Source organism: Lepus europaeus, chromosome 22 (assembly GCF_033115175.1).
Source record: "Lepus europaeus isolate LE1 chromosome 22, mLepTim1.pri, whole genome shotgun sequence".
Lineage (NCBI taxonomy): Eukaryota > Metazoa > Chordata > Mammalia > Lagomorpha > Leporidae > Lepus > Lepus europaeus.
The window spans coordinates 26,556,083-26,569,251 of record NC_084848.1 but is presented as its reverse complement, the minus strand read 5'-3'; the positions used below and the strand labels follow the sequence as shown (position 1 = coordinate 26,569,251).

General features: G+C 45.5%; 1 protein-coding gene across 3 annotated transcripts in view; it reads left to right on the top strand.

The window, feature by feature from the left end:
• YLPM1 (YLP motif containing 1) overlaps window positions 1–13,169 on the top strand; it is an 86,255-nt gene that overhangs the window by 11,649 nt on the left and 61,437 nt on the right. For all 3 annotated transcript variants that reach the window (XM_062181722.1, XM_062181724.1, XM_062181723.1), the window contains exons 2-3: window positions 11,389–11,625; window positions 12,467–12,646. In XM_062181722.1, coding sequence (XP_062037706.1) covers window positions 11,389–11,625; window positions 12,467–12,646 — 417 coding nt within the window. The remainder of the gene's footprint in view (window positions 1–11,388; window positions 11,626–12,466; window positions 12,647–13,169) is intronic.

Genomic DNA, 13,169 nt, shown 5'->3' with positions numbered 1-13,169 from the left:
CCCGCTGTGGGGCTTTGGCTCCCCACTGCTTTTCAGCCCACTCCCCCCCCCCCCCCTGAGGATCTGAACTTCCCCCTCAGGTCAGTTCACCCGAGGCCTTCCCCATCAATGCTCTGCCAACCTCTCAATGCCCCTGTGAGTGGTATCCCTATGATATTTCCACTCTTAAAGATCTGTGCAAGGCAGTATGTAAAAATGGCCCTTGTGCCTCCTACACTGAGCAACTACTAGCCCATAGCTGTTGGTCTTAACTGCCCCCAGGACTGGAAGGACCTTGCGCAGGCCACTCTGGAGCCCATGGACTTTCTAAAATGGAGAGCCTTTTATTATGATGAATGCAAACAGCAGTCAGTCCACAATTTGTGAGCTAGGGGCCCCTGCCAGGCCCTTTAGAGTCTTAAGGGGGAGGGCCCCTGGGGTTAGACCCCATCATCCAGGCTGAATCCCCCGCAATTCTTTGAACAGGTAAAGCTTTGTGCCCTCTGAGCTTGATGTAAACTGCCGGTAGGAGGGGCTCCGGTCAGTCTCCAAGGTCTACGTCAGAAGGCCTCTGAGGATCTTACTGACTTATTTACCAGAGTGGTACAGGCTGTACAGGGCAAGGTCACTCATGAAGAGGCCAAGAGGGCCCTGATCTGTGACCTGTGTGGGAAGGCTTAAACAAAGCGCACCATGGTGTGATTGCCCCAGTGCGTTTGAAGTCATTAGATGAGTGGATTCTAGCATGTCAGGATATTGGGGTGCACTCTTCCCAAACCGAGAAGCTCACCCAGGCACTTAAATGACCAGACAGAGATGCTTTCCCAAGCTCTGACTGCTGTGGTGTGGGTTCAGGACCCCGCGGGAGCAGGTGGACCCCCAATATGCTGGGGCTGTGGGGCACAGGGCCATATGCGATGTAATTGCCCTGCCCCAGTTTCTCTGGGTCGCACCCCACAGCCTGTTCCTCAGACCGTTTCTCCTTCCTCTTCCACTCCCTGTTCGGTGTGCCTTCACTGTGGGAAGGGCTATCACTGGGCAGAGGATTGTAGGTCCCAGTATGACAAAGGGCAAACCTTTAAACAGGCATCAGGGCATCCCCTGGCCCCGTCACCCCTAGGGGGACCGTCTTGCTGTCCGAAACTGGACAATCCAATCAAATGGAAATAGGTGCCCCTGGGGCTTACTGGACCATTCCTCTGGAGTCACAGATCAAACTTCACATACATGTTTGGATTAATGGTAAGGTCTTCAAGGGCATAGCTGATTCAGGGACAGATGTCACCATATTGAGAGAGGAGGAATTCCCTCCGGGTGGAAAACTATCCAGGGCCAAGTCTCACCCTGTGGAGAGCTGCCAGCAGTAAGACACTGAAGACCCCTCATGGGCCCAACCCAGTTGCCTCTGGTTTGATGGAGGAACCTGACCACCCAACTACTCAGCACACTGAGACCCACACATGACCTGACCGCTGGTGGTCCCGTTATATAATGATCCTGTTATAACAATGGGAAAAGGTTTTGCTTGTGACTTTCCAGAGATCATTCCACAGCCTTTGTGGATACCGGTCTGAAATGTCAAACCCTGGACCCAAGTCTCTGAAAGCCGACCTTCTGACAAGCCAACCTCGGCACCTTTCCCTAAATGAGCCACTGATGAAGAGACACTGAAAGAGGAGGAAGCCTGTTCCCTCCCGACATGGGGGGACCTCAAGGGTCTGATGGACCAAGCCCAATGCCCACCCCCAATCCAATGGGTTCGCTGCTGGTGGTGCTGATCTGTGCAGCTGACGTCAAACTCTCAGGCTGCCCATGACGAGGCTGGGTCCCAGGATGGCTCCAGCGATTTGGCTTCCTGTCCAAATACACAGTAAATGAACTGGACCCTGAGACCAGCCCTTCAAGGATGCGGGCAGGCAGCTGGTAGAGTAGACTAAGAGGGCCCTTGGACTGAACATCGCTGCTATTATATCCATTGTCACTGTGGTAGCTTGTGTGACCATCACCACAGTTTCCCTTGTCAAACCGTGTGCCTCCAGTGTGATGTTTGCTTCACGGATATTTGTGTCACCAATGTGCCAGTCTTAGATTGGGAAACTTGATATCATAACTTGTCAGCTTATATCAAGGGTCCTTGGGATGGGGAGTTTTCTCAGACACTCTTCAATTTAACCCAAAACTTAATGCCACCTGTGTTTCTATTCTGGCAGTTACCACCTTTATACAGGGACTGGTTGATTACTGGTGGGGACTCATGAAATTTTGGTTCCATTCCTGTGCGTTGATTACTACAGCAGTGGTTACTGTGGGTTGTGGCTTATTGATCTGGTTTTTTTTGTGCCATGCTAAGCAGGGTCACATCTGCCGATTGATGTGAAAGGCTGCTCTGCTGGCTGAGATTTTGACCATAGAGATAGTCTGCTCTAAAACGGGGAGGATTGAGGGGTGGATGTGGGTGATCCTGTGCCTGGCTGGGAGACTGCCTGCCTAGCCCTCGCAGGAGGTTAAGAAGGCATGGCACACCATGCCTCCCAGGAAAGACCCTAGTTGAGGACTCAGCACATTGAGACCCACACATGACCTGACTGCTGGCAAGTGGCAGGGACCTCAGGTACATTTCCCCCACCCCTACTTCCTTTTGAGGGGCCTTGTGCTTGTGTGTGTGTGGCCTAGACCCATAAGACCACCTGGAAGGCTACATAGCTGATTGGAGGAGAAGTGTAGAGGCACCAGTATTGGCTTTATTCTGTAGAATTAGTGTTGTTACCCTGAACTAGCTACTCCCTTTTGCCTACCCTATAAAAACTTATGCCTGATTGTTAATAAATGGACATGTTCACCAAAACTGTCTCCGGTGCTTCTTGTTGAAGAACACCATCACCTCACCATCCCAACAGAGTAGGCCTCGCAGGACAAGCCCACATCATTTAATATTCAAGTATTTATGAACTGGCAACCATGTGCCAAGTATGGTGCTTAGTATTGGAGATGAAATGCTAAACGAGGTAGACATGGTACCTGCTGTGATTGACTTGTTCCAGTGGTGAAGGAAAACTTTTTTTTAATAGAAATCTTTTATTTAATAAATAAAACTTTCATAAGTACAACTTATGGGTTATAGGGGTTCTTCCCCCATACCTACCCTCCCACTCCCAAACCATCACACCTCCTATTCCCTCTCCCATCCCATTCTCCATTAAGATTCATTTTTAATTATCTTTATATACAGAAGATCAACTCTATACTAAGTAAAGATTTCAACAATTTGCACTCACACAGACACACAAAGTATAAAATATTGTTTGAAGACTAGTTTTACCATTAATTCTCATAGTACAACACATTAAGGACAAGTCCTACATGGGGAGCAAGTGCACAGTGACTCCTGTTGTTGATTTAACAATTGACACTCTTATTTATGATGTCAGTGATCACCCGAGGCTCTTGTCATGAGCTACCAAGGCTATGGAAGCCTCTTGAGTCCACAAACTCTGACATTATTTAGACCAGGCCATAATCAAAGTGGAAGTTCTCTCCTCTCTCCTCCCTTCAGAGAAAAGTACCTCCTTCTTTGATGGCCCCTTCTTTTCACCAGGATCTCACTTACAGAGATCTTTTATGTAGGTCATTTTTGCCACAGTGTCTTGGCTTTCCATGCCTGAAATGCTCTCATGGGCTTTTTAGCCAGATTCGAATGCCTTAAGGGCTGATTCTGAGGCCAGAGTGCTTTTTAGAGCATTTATCTATGAGTCTGCTGTGTATTCTGCTTCTCATGTTTGATCGTTCTCTGCTTTTTAATTCTATCAATTATTATTAGCAGACACTTGGTCTTATTTATGTGATCCCTTTGACACTTAATCCTATCTTTATGATCAGTTATGAACTTAAACTGATCACTTTAACTAGTAAGATGGGATTGGTACCTGCCAACTTAATGGGATTTGGAGTCCTATGGCAAGTTTTTAGCCTCACCCTCAGGTAAGTCCAAGGGAACATGTGCTGAACTGTACATCTCTTTCCTCTCCTACTCCCACTCTTATTTTTAATAGGAATCATTTTTTTTAAGATTTATTTATTTATTTGAAAGTCAGAGTTAAACAGAGAGGAGAGGCAGAAAGAGAGAGAGGTCTTCCATCCTCTGATTCACTCCCCAACTGGCCACAGTGGCTGGAGCTGTGCTGATCTGAAGTCAGGAGCCTGGAGCCTCCCCCAGGTCTCCTATGTGGGTGCAGGGGCCCAACGATGTGGGCCATTCTCCACTGCTTTCCCAGGCCATAGCAGAGAGCTGGGTCAGAAATAGAGCAGCTGGGTCTCAAACTGGTGCTTATATGGGATGCTGGCACTGCATGCAGTGGCTTTACCTGTTACGCCACAGCACCAGCCCCAAGGAAGGCATTTAATAAGTAATTAAGAAAAGTACAGAAGACTTTGGGATTATAAAATGTGAAATATTACTAGATTCTTCCATAAGGAACTGGAAAAGGTAAACTATTGTTTTTTTAAGCTCACTGTTGTATTCACAGTGCCTTGCAGAACACATTTTTTTTTTTTTTTAAATTTTTGACAGGCAGAGTGGACAGTGAGAGAGAGAGAGACAGAGAGAAAGGTCTTCCTTTTTTGCCATTGGTTCACCCTCCAATGGCTGCCGCGGCCGGCACACCGCGCTGATCCGAAGGCAGGAGCCAGGTGCTTCTCCTGGTCTCCCATGGGGTGCAGGGCCCAAGCACTTGGGCCATCCTCCACTGCACTCCTGGGCCATAGCAGAGAGCTGGCCTGGAAGAGGGGCAACCGGGACAGAATCTGGTGCCCCGACAAGGACTAGAACCCAGTGTGCCGGCGCCGCAAGGCGGAGGATTAGCCTGTTGAGCCACAGCGCGGGCCAGAACAAATATTTTTATAATGATTGAGTATACTGGAGCTCTAATCTAATTGAAGAGTTCTTCCTTTGTAAAGTGATATTTAAGTAAAACCCAAAGAAAGTAGAATTCAGAGTTAAGTTCCATAAGGTTCACTGAAGCTCCGGGAGAGAGTAGTGGGCATGAACCAGGTCAAGGAAGGCCTGTAAAGAATTTACTTATGGCATTAGGAAACTATTGAAGGCTTTTGTGTAGGTGAATGTCACAGATGGGCGTACTTGAAAGCTCACTGTGCTTGCAGTGCAGAGTGTGGATTGAAAGGAGCAAGAGTGATTTAGAGAGAATGTAATTGAAGAAAACCAGGCAAGAGATAACAGGGGTTTAGACTTGGCTGGTATTAGTGAAAATGGAGAAAAGTGAGAAAACTAGAAATCTTCAGCTGCCAGAATTCAGTTGGAGTTTGAGTCATTGTGGAGAGGGAGGCATCAAGGATGAGTCCTAGGTTTCTGGAGTGGGCTGTGGGTGGGTGGTGGTCCCATTTACTAAAGGAAGAAAACTTTGAGGAGGAGGAGGAACAGGTCTGGGGATGAGGGGGAAATGATGAGTTCAGTTTTAGATATACTGGGTTTGAGGTCCTTCAGATATCGAGGCCAGGTGGAAGTTAGATAGAGGTGTAGAATCTAGAAACAACTTCCGGAAATCATGATCGATCTGTGAGTCATCAGCATAAACAAGGTATGTGAGAATACAGAAATAGATGAGGTCTCCTGAGCAGTGCTTGCCGAGTAAGAGCGGAGGTTAAGAAACATCGAGTGGGCGCTGTTGCTGTGGTGTAGTAGGTTAAGCCTCTGCCTGCAGTGCCAGCAGCCCTTGTGGACACCAGTTTGAGTCCGGCTGCTCCATTTCCAATCCATTTCCCTGCTAATGTTCCTGAGAAAGCAGCAGAGGATGACCCAAGTGCTTGGGCCCCTGCATCCACGTGGAAGAAGCTCCTGGCTTCCTATCAGTCCAGCTCCAGCCATGTGGCCATGTAGGGAGTAAACCAACAGATGGAAGACATCTCTTTCTCTCCCTCTCCCTCTCCCTCTCCCTCCCTCTGCCTCCCCCCTCTTCCCTCTCTCTCCCTCTTTGTAACTCTGCCTCTCAAATAAATAAACAAATTGTAAAGAAAGAAAGAAACGATGACCAGCTCTTCCTCCACCCCTGCCCAGATAGCAACAGCTAGGAGAACCAATGGAGGCAGGGCAAATATGTAGATGGGAAATGAAGAGGTGCAGGGCCACAGAAGTGAAGGGAAGATGCCTCCTAGGGAGAAGAGGGTGGTCAGCTGTGTCAAATCCTGTAGGAGAGTGCCTCGGAGGTGCCTGTTGAGCTTACTGATGTGTAGGTTGTATTGACCTTGGCACGAGCAGTTTCATGGTGACTGAAGCCATATTGCATTGATAAGAGGAATGATGGAAAGTAAGGAAATGGGGATGGTAAGTATTACAGACAATTTTAGCAAGATGTTGGATTGAAGGAGAATGACAGTTGAGAGCAAGAGCTGGAGGAAGAAGTGAAAAAAAGCAACATTTTTTTTTTTTTCATTAAAGATTTGGACTTAGTGTATCTTGTGATCCCAATTTCCTGAGTAGAATGTGAACCTCAAAAAATAATTTAGGTCAAATGTTCTTAATGAATTTCTAAAATGGTAATCTAGTTTATTATCTTACGAGGTTTTTCTCTTTGTTTTAGAATATAAGACAGAGCATTCAGTATTACAGGCCTTTATAATAATCAACTTGTATAGGCAAGGGAACTTTCCAGAGTGACTCTTTAGAACATTACACACAAACAGCCTCCTCCTTTACTTTTCCCCACTCTGGAAATCATTTAGCAGCTAGTTTATTGCTGTGCTGGTAGCAAGCAGACAGTAAGTGTTTTCTGGATAATTTACCATCTTCTTTAGTAATATTATTTGTAGGATAATATTTGTAGGACATTTTAATCCCTTCATTCAGGTTTTTTTTAAATGTGACAGATGTCCTGATTTTCCTCTACCTGTGAACCCCTGTGAGATGGAGTTGTCTGAGACAATGGGACATTCAGAACTGACTCCTTGTCTGCTGTCATCAAGAAACTCAGGCTCATTTTTTTTTCTTTGTGTAGCAGAGATAATCAACCTTCTCTTGGGGTCACCAAGGACTTTTCTGACTGATGGCATCAGTATTCATTTGTAGAGCTTCAGAATTGTGCTGAAGTTTAGTTGTAGGATTGAATTAGATCTGGTTCCCGCGTAGAAAGTTCTTACTAAATAGATACTGACTTACAAAGCATATTATCAGTGAATCAACAAGTACTTAACCCTGAACTGCCCCTGAGACAAAGATGGGAAGCATGAGAATAGGTGGGTACAAATTGATGAGGAAGGAGTCTAGCCCTGTGCCATCTCTTGAGCTGTTGGCTGCTAGTTTGCAAAAGCTTGCATCTTTGTATCTCTTAGGGTTACTATCAAAGCAACTAAAACGAAGGAAACTTTAAACTTCTATTTGAAAGAACACATTTTTTAAAAGCTAAAAGATAAGCCTAATGATAGTTTTAGTATCTTAAAATAATGGAAGAAGATTGAAAACATTTTAATTCTACATACTTTTTTTTAAAGATTTATTTATTTATTTGAAAGGCAGAGCTACAGAGAGACAGAGACGGGGGGGGGGGGGGGGGAGGCGGGGACTTCCATCTGCTGGTTCACTCCCCAGATGGCGACAATGGCCAGAGCTGAGCCGGGAGCTTCTTCTTGGTCTCCCACACAGGTGCAGGGACCCAAGGACTTGGGCACCTTCTACTGCTTTCCCAGGCCATAGCAGAGAGCTGGATCGAAGGTGGAGCAGCCAGGACCCGAACTGGTGCCCATATAAGATGCCAGCACTGCAGGTGGCAGCTTTACCTGCTAAGCCACAGCGCCAGCCCCCTACTAAGACAACTTTTGTTTTTCCTCATGCAACTGGAGGATTTTATAATGAATAGGATAATAAAGATTCTGCAGTTTTTTTCTGAGGGGTGAGATTTTAATTAGTTGGTACTTATTTGAACATTCCATTTTTTCCTTTGTTTTGGTTATAAGTTTTTAAAAAATATTCTTTATTTGAGATATTTGTGTTCTGAATTATTACCTAGTCATTACACCTTATATTTTTTAAAAAATGATTTATGTATTTCTTTGAAAGAGACAGCGAGCTTCTGTTAACTGGTTCACTCCCTGAATGGCCACAATGGCTGGGGCTAGCCCAGGCTGAAGGCAGAAGCCTGGGTGGGTGGCAAGGACCCAAGCACTTGGGCTGTCAGGTATGCTGGTGTTGCAAGCTGTGGCTTTACCCCCTGCATCGTAACGCTGGCCCCCTGAACCATCGCTTCTGTGGAATTACAAGGTTAGATTCCTATGGGTCTCTAGTCATCTTTTCATGAACCAGTCAATACATATTCTTGTTTATAGGTGTTTCTATTTAAAGGTTCATTATTATATCTTTTTTAAAAAGTATATTAACCTGGAACCTTATGGCCAGCAGTGCTGAAGAAAGCTGACCTAACATGCATTTTATTCATGAAGCATCACAGTCTTCTTGCCCTTAGGAACATGGGGCAGCCCCTCAGTGCTGTGCTTGAGGGCCATTTTCTTTTTCTTTTTTTTTCTTTTAATTTTATTTATTTGAGAGGTAGAGTTACAGACAGTGAGAGGGAGAGACAGAAAGGTCTACACTCCGTTGGTTCACTCCCCAAATGGCCGCAACAGCCAGAGCTGCGCCGATTCGAAGCCAGCCAGGAGCCAGGAGCTTCTTCCCGGTCTCCAAGGTGGGTGCAGGGGCCCAAGGACTTGGGCCATCTTCTACTGCTTTCCCAGGCCATAGCAGAGAGCTGGATCAGAAGAAGAGCAGCTGGTACATGAACCGGTGCCGGCGCCCATTTGGGATGCCGGTGCTTCAGGCTAGGGCGTTAACCCACTGCGCCACAGCACTGGCCCCCATGGGCCATTTTCAACAGCAGAACCAGCAGCAGGTGTGGAAAGTGCGGCACTGAGTAGACCATAGAATGAATGCTTACCTATAGCAGGAGAGCTGGGACAGAAGCCAGGGCATCGCTGTGCTCCAGGCCACACATGGTTTTTGCGGCCTTTTGTATTTTCCTAAATACCTAAAAAAGCTCAGTGAGTATTGATTTTGGGATTAGAAATAAGTCTTTGCAAGTAGGCAAATTCACAAGTACAGAATCTATAAATAATGAAGTTTGTATTTTCTAATATTTTTCCACACTGAACATATTGTTTGTATTTATTTATTTATTTTTTAAAGATTTTTTTTTTTTTTTTTTTTTTTTGACAGGCAGAGTGGACAGTGAGAGAGAGAGAGACAGAGAGAAAGGTCTTCCTTTTTGCCGTTGGTTCACCCTCCAGTGGCCGCCGCGGTTGGTGCGCTGCGGCTGGTGCACCGCGCTGATCCGATGGCAGGAGCCAGGTGCTTCTCCTGGTCTCCCATGGGGTGCAGGGCCCAAGCACTTGGGCCATCCTCCACTGCACTCCCTGGCCACAGCAGAGAGCTGCCCTGGAAGAGGGGCAACCGGGACAGGATCGGTGCCCCGACCGGGACTAGAACCCAGTGTGCCGGCGCCGCAAGGCGGAGGATTAGCCTATTGAGCCACGGCGCCGGCCTAAAGATTTTGTTTTTTATTTATTTGAAAGTCAGAGTTACAGAGAGAGGTAGAGACAGAGAGAGAAGTCTCCCATCCGCTGGTTCACTCCCCAGATGGCCGCAACAGCCAGAGCTGCGCCTATCCGAAGCCAGGAGCCAAGAGATTCTTCCAGGTCTCCCACACGGGTGCAGGGGCCCAAGGACTTGGGCCATCTTCTACTGCTATCCCAGGCCATAGCAGAGAGCTGGATTGGAAGAGGAGCAGCCAGGACTAGAACCGGCGCCCATAAGGGATGCCGGCGCCTCAGGCCAGGGCTTTAACCTGCTGCTCCACAGCTCCGGCCCCTGTATTTTTTTTAAATGGAGGTGTAAAGCAGGGTTCCAGAAAATTAAATTGCAATATAATTAGGAAGATAAAGCTGAGGCTGTAAAAATAATGTACAAAGGTTCTTCAAAAAATTTTGGGAAAATGGAATTAAAAGGTAAGTTAGGGTGGACCATACCCATACCCCACATGGGAGTGTGTGGGTTTGAGCCCTGGCTCTGCTTCAGATCACAGCTTTCTGCTAATTCTCATCCTGGCAGACAATGGTGATGGCTCAAATACTTGGGTCTTTGCCACCCATATGGGATATCCAGATTGAGTTATAGGCTCCTGACTTTGGTCTGGCCCAGCCTTGGCTGTTGTGAGCATTTGGGGAGTGAACCAGAAGGTAGTATTTGCCTTTCAAATAAAATAAATAAATAAAGATGGCCAAGTTCCATATTGAAGTACTTGAGTTCAATATCCTCTCTCACTCCTGACTTCAACTTCCTGCTAATGGAGCCTGGAAAGCAGCAGTGATAGCTCAAGAATTTGAAGTTTGTATTTTCCTGTCACTCATGTGAGAGACCTGGATTGAGTTTCCCATTTCTGGTTTTGGCCTGACCTAGTCCTGGTTGTTGTGGCCATTTGGGGAGTGAACCAGTAGATGGGTTCTCTGTTTCTCTCCTTTTATCTCTCTGACTTGCAAATAAATACATAAATAAAATTGAGAGAGGAGCACTGGAAGTGATCAAAAGAAGAGAGACCCCTGTGGATAAATCTGTAGAAACTGAAAGGTAGTTTAGAAACAATTAGAGGGAGTGTTTGGCATGGTGGTTAAGATGCCTGCATCCAATCTCAGAATGCCTTGGTTTCAAGCCCAGTTCTGCTCTTGATTTCAACTTACTGCTAATGCATACTCTGGGCGACAGCAGGTGATAAGTAGTTGAGTTCCTACCTCCCACATGGGAGATCTGGATTTGAGTTCCTGGTTTCTGGGCAATTGGGAAGTGAGCCAGCAGATGGAAGAACATTCTCTTTCTGCTTCCCAAATAAAATAAATAAACATTACAAAAAAAAAAAAGTAGTTCTGAAAATTGAAAGGATTTACTCTGATCACTCAGCAAAAAGACTGTGTTAACCTCCAAAAGCAAGTTTTAAGAGAGTAAAGAAGGGCTGGTGCTGTGCATAGCGGGTAATGCCACCACCTGCAGTTCCGGCATCCCATTTGGGTGCCAGTTCGAGTCCTGGCTGCTCTGCTTCCAATCCAGCACCCTGCATGGGGGACCCGGAGGAAGCTCCTGGCTTCATATCAGCCCTGCTGCAGCCATTTCAAATAAGTAAATCTTAAAAAAGAGAGTGAAGAAGTATGCTGAATTAAATGTGTAAGTTTGGGAGAGAAACTGAAAATTTTCTGAAGCTTTTTATTAAGATTTTATTAACCTGTCTGTCTCTGTCAGACTAACTTTGCCTTTTATTATATACATAAACAAATGAACTCAAATACAGATGTGGTTTCCTGTTACTACTAAGTTGCAAGGATAGATGCCTGTCAATTAGGATTCTTAAAGATGGTTTCTGTTTATAGGAACAACAGCAGTATTGGTATCGACAGCACTTGCTCAGTTTGCAGCAGAGGACAAAAGTGCATTTGCCAGGACACAAGAAGAGTCCTGTGGTGACAAAGGATGCACCAGAGCCAGTGAAAGAAGAAGTGGCAGTGCCTGCCACCAGTCAGGTTGCAGAACCGCCTTCATCTGAGGAGCCCCCCTTACCACCTCTGAAAGAGGAGGCACCACCTCCTCTCCCACCTGAGGAACCCCAGGTAACCATAAAAGTACTTGGTATTTATTAAATTGTTCTTTTTTTATTCATTTATGTCCACTTTTGTCATAAGTAGATGTTGTATTGTCACATGTTTAGGTAAAATTCTGTTTGTGCAGTAATCAGATATCTACTACATCATGTTTAGAAAAAGAATTTTTTTGTTAGTGTAAGCGAGAGTGAAGAATGAGAAAGTCTTCTGAATGTTCTCATTCAGAGGGAGGTGCCAGCGTATGGTCATAATGACAGTACAGGCAGCGGTTAAAGAGCTTCAGCTGTCCAGGCTGCAGTCCAGGCCCTGCTACTTGCTGGTGGTGACTCAAATAAGTTAGTTAACCATTCTGGGCTTCAGTGTTCTCATCTGAAACAAGCACTTATTCAACTAGTAGCCTCTTAGAGAGTTGCTGAAAGATTAAATGTGATCATCTTTGTCACACAGAATAGTGACTGGCACGTGGAAAATTGTCATGTTGGGCCAAAGGTCATTGTTCTCTCAAAATCTTAAATGAAACTGTATTGATCCATAATGATTGCATTGTATTCCATTGGTGAAAAGTGACTCCCCAACAAGAAGAAATTTCTTCTAAAGTGAAAAAGACTCACTGTAGGTTCACTTTCTCCTGGGGAAATAGGAAAAGTGAAATGATTGTCACAGTGAGGACTATGGACTTGCTTAACTCCTCTTTATTAGTATCCATTATAACAGAATAGATGGAGCTAGGAGTTTTAGAACAGCTGTTCTCAACCAAGCCTGAGTTGTAGCGATTCTGAACTTTATAACACATTTGTGAAATGTTAATTTGATTGTTTTTTGTTACATAAAAGTCTATTTTTATCTTTAGTCTGAGGACCCAGAAGAAGATGCCAGGTTAAAACAGTTGCAGGCTGCAGCAGCACACTGGCAGCAGCACCAGCAGCATCGAGTCGGCTTCCAGTATCAGGGAATAATGCAGAAGCACACTCAGTTACAGCAGATCCTGCAGCAGTACCAGCAGATTATACAGCAGCCACCGCATATGCAGGCGAGTGCTTCCAGAGCTGACAAGTGGGAAGTTGCCCCAAGACATTTAAGGATTTGTTATTCCTGCAAGATATTTGAATGTGAAAAACTGAAGATGCCTGGTGTTGACAGTTAGTTATTTCCCAGGGGTTGCCCAAGTAGTTATATGTCTAGTTGCCTGGGGGAACGGAGTGAGGTAGCTATGGTGAAGTCTCCTAATCATGTCAGCCTAGGGCAGATGCTAGAGTACTACTGCTAAGGGATTTAAGAACCAGAGCATTTTATCACATAACTTCAAGTTTACTTGTATTTTGCAACAGATCACTACGTTAACAACTAAGAAAATAAATATACCAAAAAGACCAAAAACAACCCTCACCAAAAAAATCTAAACAGATGTGCCATAAAAGATAATGAAAGTAAGATGCTGGCATTCAGCTTAGTGGTTAAGATGCCCATGTTCCACACGTATTACCTGCGTTTGACACCCAGCTCTAGTTCTTGACTCTAGCTTGCTGATAATGCAGACCTTGGGAGGCAGCATG